This window comes from Solea solea, chromosome 12 (genome assembly GCF_958295425.1).
Source record: "Solea solea chromosome 12, fSolSol10.1, whole genome shotgun sequence".
NCBI lineage: Eukaryota > Metazoa > Chordata > Actinopteri > Pleuronectiformes > Soleidae > Solea > Solea solea.
This window is the reverse complement of record NC_081145.1, coordinates 28,641,124-28,654,993: the sequence shown is the minus strand read 5'-3', so window position 1 is coordinate 28,654,993 and position 13,870 is coordinate 28,641,124. Positions and strand designations below refer to the sequence as shown.

The 13,870-nt window shown below is 44.0% G+C and overlaps 2 protein-coding genes across 2 annotated transcripts in view; one reads left to right on the top strand and one right to left on the bottom strand.

Annotated features, from left to right (window-relative positions):
- Positions 1 to 3,995: 3,995 nt before the first annotated feature.
- Positions 3,996 to 10,010, bottom strand: tmem231 (transmembrane protein 231). The gene is made up of 8 exons (XM_058646276.1): positions 9,619 to 10,010; positions 8,680 to 8,846; positions 8,455 to 8,583; positions 7,893 to 8,036; positions 6,997 to 7,078; positions 6,766 to 6,871; positions 6,493 to 6,668; positions 3,996 to 4,084 (listed from the first exon to the last, which is right to left on the bottom strand). The coding sequence occupies exons 1-7, from the start codon at positions 9,755 to 9,757 to the stop codon at positions 6,506 to 6,508; spliced, it is 930 nt and encodes a 309-aa protein (XP_058502259.1). The 5' UTR covers positions 9,758 to 10,010; the 3' UTR covers positions 3,996 to 4,084; positions 6,493 to 6,505.
- Positions 10,011 to 10,146: 136 nt separating this feature from the next.
- The window catches only part of gabarapl2 (GABA(A) receptor-associated protein like 2), a 9,971-nt gene continuing 6,247 nt past the window's right edge, over positions 10,147 to 13,870 (top strand). The window contains exons 1-3 of the mRNA XM_058646277.1: positions 10,147 to 10,290; positions 10,388 to 10,630; positions 12,630 to 12,685. Coding sequence (XP_058502260.1) covers positions 10,597 to 10,630; positions 12,630 to 12,685 — 90 coding nt within the window. The 5' untranslated portion in view covers positions 10,147 to 10,290; positions 10,388 to 10,596. The remainder of the gene's footprint in view (positions 10,291 to 10,387; positions 10,631 to 12,629; positions 12,686 to 13,870) is intronic.

The following is a 13,870-nucleotide window of genomic DNA, read 5'->3' as shown; positions in this document are numbered from 1 at the left end:
AAGTACAGATACTTGTGTAAAAACAGACTGTAGTAAAAGTACAGGTACAGATACTTGTGTAAAACAGACTGTAGTAAAAGTACAAGTACAAATACTTGTGTAAAAACAGACTGTAGTCAAAGTACAAGTACAGATACTTGTGTAAAAACAGACTGTAGTTAAAGTACAAGTACAGATACTTGTGTAAAAACAGACTGTAGTCAAAGTACAAGTACAGATACTTGTGTAAAAACAGACTGTAGTTAAAGTACAAGTACAAATACTTGTGTAAAAACAGACTGTAGTCAAAGTACAGGTACAGATACTTGTGTAAATACAGACTGTAGTAAAAGTACAGGTACAGATACTTGTGTAAAAACAGACTGTAGTAAAGGTACAAGTACAGATACTTGTGTAAAAACAGACTGTAGTCAAAGTACAAGTACAGATACTTGTGTAAAAACAGACTGTAGTAAAAGTACAGGTACAGATACTTGTGTAAAACAGACTGTAGTAAAAGTACAAGTAAAAATACTTGTGTAAAAACAGACTGTAGTCAAAGTACAGGTACAGATACTTGTGTAAATACAGACTGTAGTAAATGTACAGGTACAGATACTTGTGTAAAAACAGACTGTAGTCAAAGTACAAGTACAAATACTTGTGTAAAAACAGACTGTAGTTAAAGTACAAGTACAGATACTTGTGTAAAAACAGACTGTAGTAAAGGTACAAGTACAGATACTTGTGTAAAAACAGACTGTAGTCAAAGTACAAGTACAGATACTTGTGTAAAAACAGACTGTAGTAAAAGTACAGGTACAGATACTTGTGTAAAACAGACTGTAGTAAAAGTACAAGTACAAATACTTGTGTAAAAACAGACTGTAGTCAAAGTACAAGTACAGATACTTGTGTAAAAACAGACTGTAGTCAAAGTACAAGTACAGATACTTGTGTAAAAACAGACTGTAGTTAAAGTACAAGTACAGATACTTGTGTAAAAACAGACTGTAGTCAAAGTACAAGTACAGATACTTGTGTAAAAACAGACTGTAGTTAAAGTACAAGTACAAATACTTGTGTAAAAACAGACTGTAGTCAAAGTACAGGTACAGATACTTGTGTAAATACAGACTGTAGTAAAAGTACAGGTACAGATACTTGTGTAAAAACAGACTGTAGTAAAGGTACAAGTACAGATACTTGTGTAAAAACAGACTGTAGTCAAAGTACAAGTACAGATACTTGTGTAAAAACAGACTGTAGTAAAAGTACAGGTACAGATACTTGTGTAAAACAGACTGTAGTAAAAGTACAAGTAAAAATACTTGTGTAAAAACAGACTGTAGTCAAAGTACAGGTACAGATACTTGTGTAAATACAGACTGTAGTAAATGTACAGGTACAGATACTTGTGTAAAAACAGACTGTAGTCAAAGTACAAGTACAAATACTTGTGTAAAAACAGACTGTAGTTAAAGTACAAGTACAGATACTTGTGTAAAAACAGACTGTAGTAAAGGTACAAGTACAGATACTTGTGTAAAAACAGACTGTAGTCAAAGTACAAGTACAGATACTTGTGTAAAAACAGACTGTAGTAAAAGTACAGGTACAGATACTTGTGTAAAACAGACTGTAGTAAAAGTACAAGTACAAATACTTGTGTAAAAACAGACTGTAGTCAAAGTACAAGTACAGATACTTGTGTAAAAACAGACTGTAGTTAAAGTACAAGTACGGATACGATAAACGGGGCTATGACAAAGTAGCGTATTGGACATGAGTCTCCACCACACTGGAATCATATCTCCAAATAATCCCAAAAAAATTATAACAACAAGGACACACCTGCTTCCTGTCTGGGACAGACTCATATCCTGTACTCCAGCTCTGGATGGAGACACAGCAGCAGGAGGGGGGGGGAGAGTGAGGGAGTGAGAGAGTGAGGGGGTGAGGGAGTGAGGGGGTGAGGGGTGTGGAACTTTGAAAATAGCAACAGCTAGAAAAAAAAAAAAGACACAATGCACTTTGCATTGACGTGTGAGTGTTAACTGTAACCACGTCACCGAGATGTCACGAGCGCTCTGATTGGTCGGCGAGTCTTCACACTTTGACATGAGAGGAGGAATCATGTGATCACTGAAATGATCACATGATTCCTCCTGGCAAAAGTGGCAAAAGTACTGGTATCATATACACAAGTACAAGTACACATACTCGGTTGGTGCGGAGGATAGTGTCACAGGGTGTGACGCTTATTTAGCAGAACACACACACGCGCGCGCGCGCGCGCACACACGCGCACACCTCCTCTGGGACAATGAGTCATGAGGAAACTAAAATAAAAAAACATCCCAGTTGAATCTGAAAAGAGCAAACATTTATGTAAAATTAAAAAACAAAAACCTTCTTTATGGTCTTAATTAGGGCTGTAACAATATGCAATGTGAAACACTCAGATCCACGATCCTGTGTCGCGGTGTGAGAAGGCAGAATCGCGACACTCGGATCCACGATCCTGTGTCGCGGTGTGAGAAGGCAGAATCGCGACACTCGGATCCACGATCCTGTGTCGCGGTGTGAGAAGGCAGAATCGCGACACACCCCTTCCAACTGGCAGAGTAATCTCTCCCGTTCAGGGCCAATGAATCACGTGACGCCTGCCTGCAAAAGTTGAGCTAGTTGAAGAAGAACGTGAGGAAACATGGCAACAGACGCAGAAATAGCGGATCCTCCCTCTTCATTCAGAGTCAGTCCGCAGTATGGCAACATTTGGGCTACATGGTGGATAAAGGACGGCAATCGTGTAGTCGACAAGACCCACACAATTAGCCGTAAGTGCTTGAAGTGACAACAGATAACGGCAGAAACACGCCAATGCTGTCGAAGCGGCCGGATTGTCACCGCATGCACGTTAATCTGGCTGCGCAGAGAGCGATGGGCGTTCCCTAGATGTCCCCAGATGTCCCCAGATGTCCCGACTCCTCGGCACAGTGAGGAAAGTTGTCACGTTTTTCCACCGCAGCACAACAGCTGCAGCTGTGGGTGAAGGAGAGACAGGTGATGCTACAGCTGCCACTGCACAGAGAGCAGCCTCTTCTGATGAAGAAGATGAAGAAGATGAAGAAGAAGACTTTTCAACTCCCTTAAATCAACTCCACAATGAGTTTGTTTTTCTTAAGAGAAAGAAGTTGTTGATTTGTTTAATGTTTAGTGGTTTGCAGCACAGTCAGTAAACCTCAGTCACCTCAGTGTGAAACAGAAGCCATTTCATAGACTTTGTAAATGTAAGAGAACTTGATTTAAGAAGAATTTACAACATGCTCGAATCATCTGTTTGTTTTTCAACAGTATTTTATAGCAGAAATGTTATAGCTTTGGCTATTTTGATTGTTAATAATTTGCATAGTTAATCTTGTTCTTTGGTGTTCAGTTTATAAAGGTTTTTCAAACAGTATTTAATAAAAAAATCACCAAATTGAATGGAGGGTCAAAAATCGTGATATGAATCGAACCGTGGGTTTGGTGGATCGTTACAGCCCTCGTCTTAATTTACCATCTCAGTTACTCGTTACTACCAACTCAAATCAGAAGAGTTGGTTAATGAACTGTAGTCGTCTCGATGACAGGAACATTCCAGAGTGAAATCTTAGACGAAGCAGTAAAAACAGTGTTTGTTCTTCTGGAGGTTGAATCACAGAAAACACTCATACAACATTAACATTCATAAAAAACTAAAAAGATTGAGTTAAACATTCACTCTCTGTCTCAGACACATGGACTTGATTTAAAGAGTCAAACACCACAGAAGAAATGCTTCACATGTGCATTCAAACATGAATACACACACACACACACACACACACACTTTCACATTTGTGATTCAAGAAGAAATCATTTATTCTCGTCTAAATCTTGGTACAGTAGAAATAGAAAAGAGCACTTTAACTTTAACTCTTTAACTGTGATGACAAAATATCAGAAACTAAAAAAATCGATTTACATCCATGTGACTTTACTTTAATACATTTATTCATCAGCAGTAAAAAAAAGAAAGAAAAGACGACGACGTCTTCAGTCGAGGAATCTGAGCAGGAACCTGACGAGGAAAAGACAACAAGTGTTTTTAAAGAGTTTCTACAAACAAGACACAACTTCACGTTACGTGAGGCTAAGATTCTGACCCAGGCTAAGATTCTGACCCAGGCTAAGATTCTGACTCAGGTCTAAGATTCTCAACCAGGCCTAAGATTCTGACTCAGGTCTAAGATTCTCAACCAGGCCTAAGATTCTGAGCCAGACCTAAGATCCTGATCCAGGCCTAAAGTCCTGACCCAGACCTAATATTCTGACCCAGACCTAAGATTCCAACCCAGGCCTAAGATCCTGACCCAGACCTGATATTCTGACCCAGACCTAAGATCCTGACCCAGACCTGATATTCTGACCCACACCTAAGATCCTGACCCAGACCTGATATTCTGACCCATGCCTAAGATCCTGACCCAGACCTGATATTCTGACCCAGGCCTAAGATCCTGACAAAGACCTGATATTCTGACCCACACCTAAGATCCTGACCCAGGCCTAAGATCCTGACAAAGACCTGATATTCTGACCCACACCTAAGATCCTGACCCAGGCCTAATATCCTGACCCAGGCCTTAGATTCTGACCCAGTCCTAATATTCCGACCCAGACCAAAGATTCAAACCCAGGCCTTAAAATGGTTTATTTGACGGGTCTCTGGTGGTTTCTTGGGAGTTGGGAAGAGGGAGGAGTCTCCTCATTCTTGTTGCGATCAGGTTTTCCCCATAATTACATTACATGTCATTTATCAGACGCTTTTATCCAAAGCGACTTAGAATGGAATTGAGTACAGTCGAACTTGTGACCATTGCGACCATGATGTCTTTCGCACACAGGGTACCGGTCTTAACCACTGAGCCACCCCACCCCCTAAGAAACATAATGACTGTTTACACAGAGACAACAGTCCCGGAGACAAGTTCCAATAACTCATGGGCGTAGGTTGAGAATTTAACACCATATCAAACATTCATACATCTCTGTCTAAAGGTGGAGTCACCGTGTTTGAGTTTGACAGTGACCTGAAAGCTACAGAATAACATGGAGCTCCACCATGTTAACACATTTGCATTTGAATGCATTTGCTCAGTGTTCCCATACGTTGGCGGACAGCTAATTCAAGGACTTTCCAGGATCAATTCTGTCAAATTTAAGGACAAACTGTGCTAACACAGCTTAAGATGGGAGGAGGTGCATCTTTCACTGATTTACAGCAGGCTCTGCATTTCTTCCATACTTTGTCTTTGGTGAGACAGACATCACGTCATCATTCTCTCTCACTCTTGTTTTGACTTTACTCACTCATTGTTCTGCATGGAATCTCACGTCAATGGTGGAGAAAGAGACAGTGTCCACAACAGCGCTAGTAATCATGAGTCCACACTTGTCCTGCGTCGGCCTCGTCTACGTACATCAAGCACCGCAGGGCTAGGCCTGGGCGATATACCGGTATATTTGTGAAAGAGATATGTAGTTTTTTTAGACCGCTTCTCCCTGAGCCTACAAGCCTAGTTCAGCACCTCAGCCACGCCCCTTACATGTACGTACTACGTAGTGTTGTCCCGCCCACGCTACGGATCACAACAGACATTTGAACGAAAATGTGTACTTTTACTCCGATACATTTTTCTTAACCATCTTCATTATTCGTTAATACAAAATAAAAGTTGAGCTGTTGTCGCTAGTTTTTAGCGGCACCAGCTGTTAGCCGCAGATTTCGGCTCCAAGTGGACTTCAAACCCATCAGCGGCTCGTTGTTTATCGTGTCCGACACCGAGGCTCTGGTCTCTACACTCCGGACGCCGGGTTTCAGCTCTCAGCTGAGCGGGCAACCGGTGAGTTAGCGAGCTAACCCGTTTTGTTCAAAATATCGTTATAATATTGCATATCGCCATTCGAACAGAAAACATTGCGATATCAGTTTTGGTCCATATCGCCCAGCCCTACGCAGGGCGTGAAACAGAAGGTGGCGTCGTAACAAACAATGGAGACATTTTCATATCAACTTTCAATGACCCTATTTAGGGTGACACAGTCGATATTGATCAAAGCGACTTCACGATCTTGACCTTTGGAAAGCAAAGGTGGAATCAAGGATTTAACCACGCCCCCCCCAGAGAACTCAAACGCCCTCCCGCTCTGAAGTCACCGATGTGGAAATATTTGGAGTTCCATGTGAATTTTATCAGCCACGGTGTGTAGACTATGTCATGAGCATGTAGCAAAGCACAGGCATGCGGCGTCAGGACGTCGACGCTGGTGCCAACATTTCAACACTGAGACAAAAAAGACTGGAGAAAACTGGAATGGAATAGTACAAGGTTTCTCAATCCTGGTCCTGGGGACCCAACGTCCTGCATGCTTTGGACGTTGCTCCGCTCCAACACTCCAGTTTCAAATGAATGGGTCAGTGTGTACCTGAAAACCTGAGTCACGACAGGTGGGGTTTTTCCACAGGTACGGGCACGGTGGTGAGAACCTGGTTCTGGAAGACAAACCTCTGGATACGTTCAAAGACCCAGAGAAAGACGAGGAGCACGCTGATGTACTGGATCCAGGCAAACTTGATGGTTTCCCAGAAACCAGGACGATAAGTGGAGGAAACGGTTAAGGCAGGAAACTCCATCAAAAGTCAAAATCAAAATTGTCCTGTCAGAACTAGCACACGTAGACACCATTATGGAAGGATATCTAATGACTTCCAGTGGGTAACGGATCTCAGCGTTGAGCTCGAAGGGAGACCCAGCGGCTCGTCCGATGGTCCAGACTGGTGTGGGACAGGACAAGACTGTGGTCACTGTGGGAGAAGCAAGGACAGACTTTCAGCTGTGGACGTTTCAATCTGCCTCACAGGTTTTGGTTCAGCTGGGTTTTAGTCACAACTTCAACCGAAATAAAGGATAAGAGGGTCTGAGGACTCACGGTTTCTGTCCTGGTAGCTCCTTATGATGTTCTCAAGGTCGTATGCACTTGCAAAGGGACTGGAGCCATCGATCACCGACACCTGGCAACAATAATTAAAGCTAAATTGATACATTTTTGTGTGGTGGATTTAACACCATCCAAGAAGAACGTAGACAGTTGAAATGTGTCAACTCCATGAGGTTATGAGAATTGTTGTCTTTGCCAGGCCTGGAAAATAAAGGGACAGAGTGCTGCACGTGGGCCAGAGCCTGCATCCACTCACTCTCCCACACCAAAGCCCATAGAGAAAATCTCTGAGATAAAGATGAACTCTAATGATCTGATCTCACTTCATAAAGGCTATTTTTGAGCCTTATCACAGTCTACGATGTCTCAAGAATACAGCTGAGTCCTTGCGTCGCCTGTTGGACACACTTTACCGACACAAAACAGACGTTTGTGTCGCTTTGTGAACCACTCACTCACTCACTCACTCACTCAGAAAATCAGTGATTTTAGCTGCGGGGACACAGGAGCTGCGCTGGTCCTCTGCTGGTCCTCTGCTGCCTCGTGTGGTCACTTTGTGTCACTGAGGTCAATCTGAACAAAGTTTTTCAAATGCCGAAATCACAAAATAAGACACTTAGTGATGGAGGCAGCAGTGGATCAACAACTCCTGTGTGTGTGTGTGTGTGATGTTAAAATCCCTGGTTTTCTCTCTGGTGTTTGGTGTGGGAGAATGAGTGGTTTATAAAGGTCTGTCTGACAGTGAGATAAAGACGTGAACATGCTCTTAAACACATTGTAGACTTAAACTGACGTAGATTTTCTTAGTGAAAGACAAAAATAATGCCAGTGTAACAAGTTTTAACAAGGAAACGGACGTTGTGGGCAGCAAGCACGCGTCCTCTTACATTATAGACGTTGTAGAGTCCGCGGTGAGGCAGTGGCGCCCTCTGCTGTAGCCTCAGGTCTCCACTGATGAACAGCTTGGCTCCAGGGACAGAGGACGAGTGCTGCACGTAGACCAGACTCTGCATGACCACCGTGGACATGCGCTGAAAGAAAACCAAAACAGAGAAGACACAGCCTTAGTCTGAGCATCAGATTCTTAGGCAACACCCGACATCCTGTCAGTGTTAATTTGCTTTTTCTGACACTTTATAAAACGCTCACTCTCCCACACCAAAGTCCACAGAGAAAATCAGTGATTTTAACATCACACACAGTCCACTGCTGCCTTCATCGATAAGTTCAAATGTCTGATTTTGTGACTTCAGCTTTTGAAATCCTTCATTCAGATCAACAGTGACACAAAGTGACCACAGGAGGCAGCAGTAGACCAGCAGCTAAAATCCCTGATCTTTCATCTTTCAACAAACAAAACATCAAAAAGTCCGAGAGGGAATTTCATCAGGATACGGTTCGGTCCCATGTTTTATCTTTATGACAAGCAGCAGTGGAGTCGGCACATACAAAGAGCTGGTAGCTGAAGGTGAGCAGCAGCTGGACGCTGTAGACCTGCTCCTCTGCTTTCAGAGGAAGCTGCAGTTTGAAGATGAGGAGGTCCAACTTCCCGTCCTGATTCTGGTCCTCTTCCCTCACCTGCACAGGGAAAAAAACCAAAGAGCAGAGGTTTTGTTGGTGTGGCGACTCGTCTCTACACTAGTGTACGCGTGTCACTGTGTGGAGACGTCTTACAGAGATGGCAGGGATGCGGAGGTTGGCCTCCAGCATGTTGTTGAGAAGTGGAAATGTGCTCCACGCAACAAAGTCTCCCTGCAGACTGGTGGCTGCCATCAGCAGAGCCTTGTACTGGAACCTGACGACGGGCTGTTCCTCATAGGTGCTTCTTTTGATCCAGAACCCTGAGATTAGTTTAACAAAGGACTGTTGAAACAAGTCGAAGTCTATGATATCTTAGGAATCAATCTCCTGCTTCATTTAAATGTTGAACAGCCTTTGCCGACTAGAAACTGCCACTTAAAAAAACACCAAAGCCCACAGAGAATTTGAAAAACTTTGTTTTGTGTCACTGAAGATTTACTTCAGTGACACAAAGTGACCACACGAGGCAGCAGTAGTCCAGCAGCTCCTGTGTCCCAGCGAGCTAAAATCACTGATTTTCTCTATGGGCTTTGGTGTGTGAGAGTGAGTGGTTTACAAACTTCCCTTTCCTGTTGGAAAACCAGATCAAATCTACGTCAGCGTCAGTCTGCAACATCGTAGAAAAATGCTCACGTCTCGAACCAACAGTGCGATAAAGACGCGAACATAGATTCTTGAGATGACGACCCGCCCATTAAGGTTTTAATGGGCGGGTCTTTTGTCCTGCTTTGTTTTTGACTGTTTAGTGCAGCTTAAGAGAGTTTTCTTAGCCCACATAAATGTGAGCTTTCCAGGATAAACTTGTCATATCACCACATAGATCATGACGATGTGTGTTGACTTTTTTTTTACTTTGTCAGCACTTTCATTTGTAAAGGTTTGCCTTTAATTAAAAACAATTCATGTGAGATTTGTGTACATTTGAAACTTTGACTTGAACACAGTGGTACTTTGACTTAAGTATAATATTTCAGTACTCAGGATCGTATACACTGTACTACGTACGTCAGAGAGTCATGAACATGTTAGTACCTTGGCTTCTGTACGCGACCAGCAGCGGTGACACGTACGTGAGGAAAAGAACCACGAGCACGAAGATCGTGGCCTTCGTACAAACACTGGTCTTGTAGCGAACTAACGCGGGATGAGCGTAAACCTCGTAGAAAGCCATGGTTCACGGCGTCAACAGTGAAACGGCTAAGCTAGCTAGCTGGCTAATCTTCAGGCTAGCATGTATGCTAACCGCGAGCGTGACGTGAACACACGTTGATTAACGAACACACTCTTTAATGAGCGCGCGCCTGTGGGAGGTCAACATGTTTTGACGTAAACTATTTTTAACGTCACGACACAGTGCGCGAACACGCTACTCCTGTTAGCCTCCTAGCTAAGCGGCACGCGTAGCAGAGGCGTCCCGCGGTTACCATGGACGCACGCGAGCGGATTCCGTGGTGCGTTCAGGGAACATCGGTCCCCCCCACCACAACGTCGTTCTTCCAAGGACAAAAGACGTACGCGTGTCCTTTCATGTGCCTGTGTTTTGTCACTATAACATTGTGTGAGATGTGCACATCCGCCACCGCAAGCTGAGCAATCGACACTTTTAATTCACACCGCAATTCGCCGCAATTGTAATTTAAAAGATACTTTAAATTCCGGCCCGGGAGAAAAATCGTTTCACGTTGAAGAACCTTCGAGAAGGAGGTAAGAAACCCCATCATTGCCTCAGAAAAAATGAGTCGTTGTTTCCTAATTTAGCCGCGATTTTGTCATTAAATGACTGATGTTTTTGTCCCGGGAGCTCGTGAAGCCACCACCACTGCTTCTGCCTGGGAGTGACGTCATCTCTGAGGAAGGCGGACTGACTGACAGACTGGAGGACGGACAGACAGCTCACAGACAGACAGACGGTGTTTTGTTTTGGTCGCAGTTCGGGACTCTGGACTGACACCGACGGTTTCCCGCAGATTCAGACCGAACCATCACGCCTCAGTGCGGGGAGCAGCAAAGATGAAATGGATGTTTAAAGAGGACCATTCCCTCGGTAAAGGGTTTGGCTTTGTTCTGAAAGCAGAGCTGTTGTTGTTTCTGTCGTGTCATGTTTTGCAGCCTCTTCTTATTTTCCCCTCTTCCGCTGCTTTTTAAATGATTTATTTTTTGCCATGTCATTGTTCACGGTGCACACACACACACACACACACACACGCACGCGCATGCGGACCCTGCACTAAATGACTGTGGTGAAACTAACGCTGCATGACGAACATGTATCCATTCATCCATTCATTCATTTATGTATCTATTTATTTATTGTTTTGACTGTTGTCACAATGATGCATCAGAGTCAGCTGATTCCACACCGGAAGTGTGGCCTTCATTCCATCTCATTGACATCAACTTCCTGGTTTAGATTGTTATTATTATTTTTTAAATACATTTCCCAGTAACACAGTTAGTTCCCAAAGATTTAAAGGGACCATTTATTTATGTATTGTTGTGTGAAATCAGCCTAAACTGACAGCGGAGAAAAATAGATGTAAGCCACGGAACAAAAACACTAATACACCTGATAAAATCTACGACATCACGTCTTTATCTCACTGTCAGACAGACCTTTCAACAGGAAACTGACGTTTGTAAAGCACTCACTCTCCCACACCAAAGCCCACAGAGAAAATCAGTGATTTTAGCCTCGTGTGGTCACTTTGTGTTAAGTTAAGTCTAAATTAAATATTTCAAAAAAATAAGACATTTGAACTCCGTGATGGAGGCAGCAGTGGATCAACAGCTCCTGTGTGTGTGATGTTAAAATCACTGATTTTCTCTGTGGGCTTTGGTGTGGGAGAGTGAGTGGTTTACAAAGTGACTTTTGCTCCTGCTTTTGAGATTTTGACCAATCACAGGGAAGTTCAGCGATGGACAGTGCGTCCTGTTGGTTGTAGACTACGAAGTCTACGATGTCTTAAGAACATGTTCATGTGTTTATCTCACTGCTGGACAGACTTCACACAGGAAACTGAAGTTTGTAAACTATGCACTAAAAACTTAATAAAATAATCTCATTAGAAATCAGGAGGGGCTCCCCCTTGTGGCACTTCAAAATAAATCAATCATGAGGACCACATGTTAGCATTCTGAAGGCATTCTCGTGAAGTGGACCTGGGACCTGAGACCTGATTCAAAATAAATCAATCATGAGGACCACATGTTAGCATTCTGAAGGCATTCTCGTGAAGTGGACCTGGGACCTGAGACCTGAGACCTGGGACCTGGGACCTGGGACCTGAGACCTGAGACCTGAGACCTGAGACCCGGGACCTGGGACCTGGGACCTGAGACCTGAGAGTGACTGTATTCCAGTTGAAAAGTCAGAAAAAACATGGATGCAAATGTCCTGACTGGGTGTTCGGATGAAACTCTCGATTTGGGAATCTTTGAAATTCCAACTTCAGACTACAACTGTCACCATTTGACTTATCGCGAGTGGGCTTAGTTTTTTCCCACTACCATCAGCATTTTCAGACTCAAAGGAGACCTGTGTAAATAGGACCGAGGGCAGACTTTGAGGCTGAGCTCTCCTCAGATAACCTCAATGTGCCTTTCAAAAAGAAACAAGACAAAGAGAGAGAGAGAGAGAGAGAGGATGCGATGAGACACGTTTCTAAAAGCGGGCGTCTTATCTGGGCCAATGAGAGCGCATGTGTCAGCCTGTCAAACACACCATCACTGTCTCTGGGACAAAGATGAGCTCCTGTGTCCTCGTGTCGCCTGTTGGACACACTTTACCGACACAAAACAGACGTTTGTGTCACTTTGTAAACCACTCACTCTCCCACACCAAAGTCCACGGAGAAAATCAAACTTCAGTGTCCTGTTGTAAAGTCTGTCTCATGTCTCACAGTGAGATAAAGACGTGGACATCGTAGACTTAAACTGAGTCTTTTGTTACGCGGCTGTTGTTAAGCCTCATACACACACAAACCCTTTAATAATGAGGTGTGATTGTGTTCTATCTGACTTCCTGTTTGTCTTCTGTCCCTCAGAGCACCGATGTGTGGAGTCGGTCAAGATACGCAACAAATACCCCGACAGAGTGCCGGTGAGTGTGTGTGTGTGTGTGTGTGTCTGTGTGTGTGTGTGTGTGTGTGTAGAGATAGGGAGAGAGTTAATGGTGGACACGTCTTGATGGACAGGTGATTATTCACAGTTCTAGCTCTACTCACTTTGGTATCAGTCACGTCGTTTTCCATGACTTCATAGTACTTCCTCAAAGTGGGCGGAGTCTCATATCACGGCTACTGTTAATGGGCTTCCTCTGCAGGGTGTCAGGGTGAGAATCCCCGAGCAGCTCAGAGTAGAGCCGCTCTTCCTCCGCATCGAGAGAAGGCGTCTCACCATTCCGTTCCGGGCATGTCCCACTGGGAGGAGGACCTGGGGAAGACCTGGGGCTCGCAGGAGAGACTATGTCTCCTGGCGGGCCTGGGAAGTCTAACCCCCCCATGTTAGGTTTATATTTACATTACATTACATTACATTACATTAACGGATCCGGTCCAGCCTACATCCAGGACATGATCAAAGCCTACACCCCAGCCCGCCCACTCCGCTCTGCATGGGCAAACCGGCTCGCTGCCCCCTCACTGAGAGGATCGCAGAGGCGTTCACAGAACTCCAGACTGTTCACTGTCCTCGCTCCCAAATGGTGGAACGAGCTCCCCATCGACATCCGGACAGCGGAAAGCCTCCACATCTTCCGCCGCCGACTAAAAACACATTTCTTCCGACTCTACCTCGACTAAGACGACGACGACACAAAAAATGACCGTATACATCGCACTTACGACTAGCACGTCATAGTTTGGTTTACTTGAAGCTCTTTCTTACTTCTAGCTCTTACTTGTACCCAAATGTTTAAATGCACTTATTGTAAGTCGCTTTGTATAAAAGCGTCTGCTAAATGACATGTAATGTAATGTAATGTAAAGTAATGTTAACACACAAACACCTTCAGCTCTGCTCTGTAAGCAGATGTCACATTATCCACAGACCCTGACATCAGGTCACCGCATATACAGACCACACTTAAACTGCCTGGCCTGAGGAAACGCTAAACCCACAGCCCTTTGTGTGGAGGACAAAGCCTGTTAAGTCCTTCTCAGCTCCAGTTTAAGGAACAGAGCGGTTCTGAGCTCACAGTAGGCGAACAAAAGAATCAAAGCTCCTCTTGTTCACGACAATGTTAGAAAATGGGTCTGGAGACAAAGTGGAGCTGCTGTTGCAGAAC

Coding starts and splice junctions, on each gene's coding strand:
- tmem231 (XM_058646276.1), bottom strand. CDS start 9,757: ATGGCTTTCTACGAGGTTTACGCTCATCCCGCGTTAGTTCGCTACAAG. Junction 7,079..7,892: donor GACTCTACAACGTCTATAAT/GTAAGAGGACGC, acceptor TATTGTTGCCAG/GTGTCGGTGATCGATGGCTC. Junction 6,669..6,765: donor TACCCACTGGAAGTCATTAG/ATATCCTTCCAT, acceptor CGTTTCCTCCAC/TTATCGTCCTGGTTTCTGGG.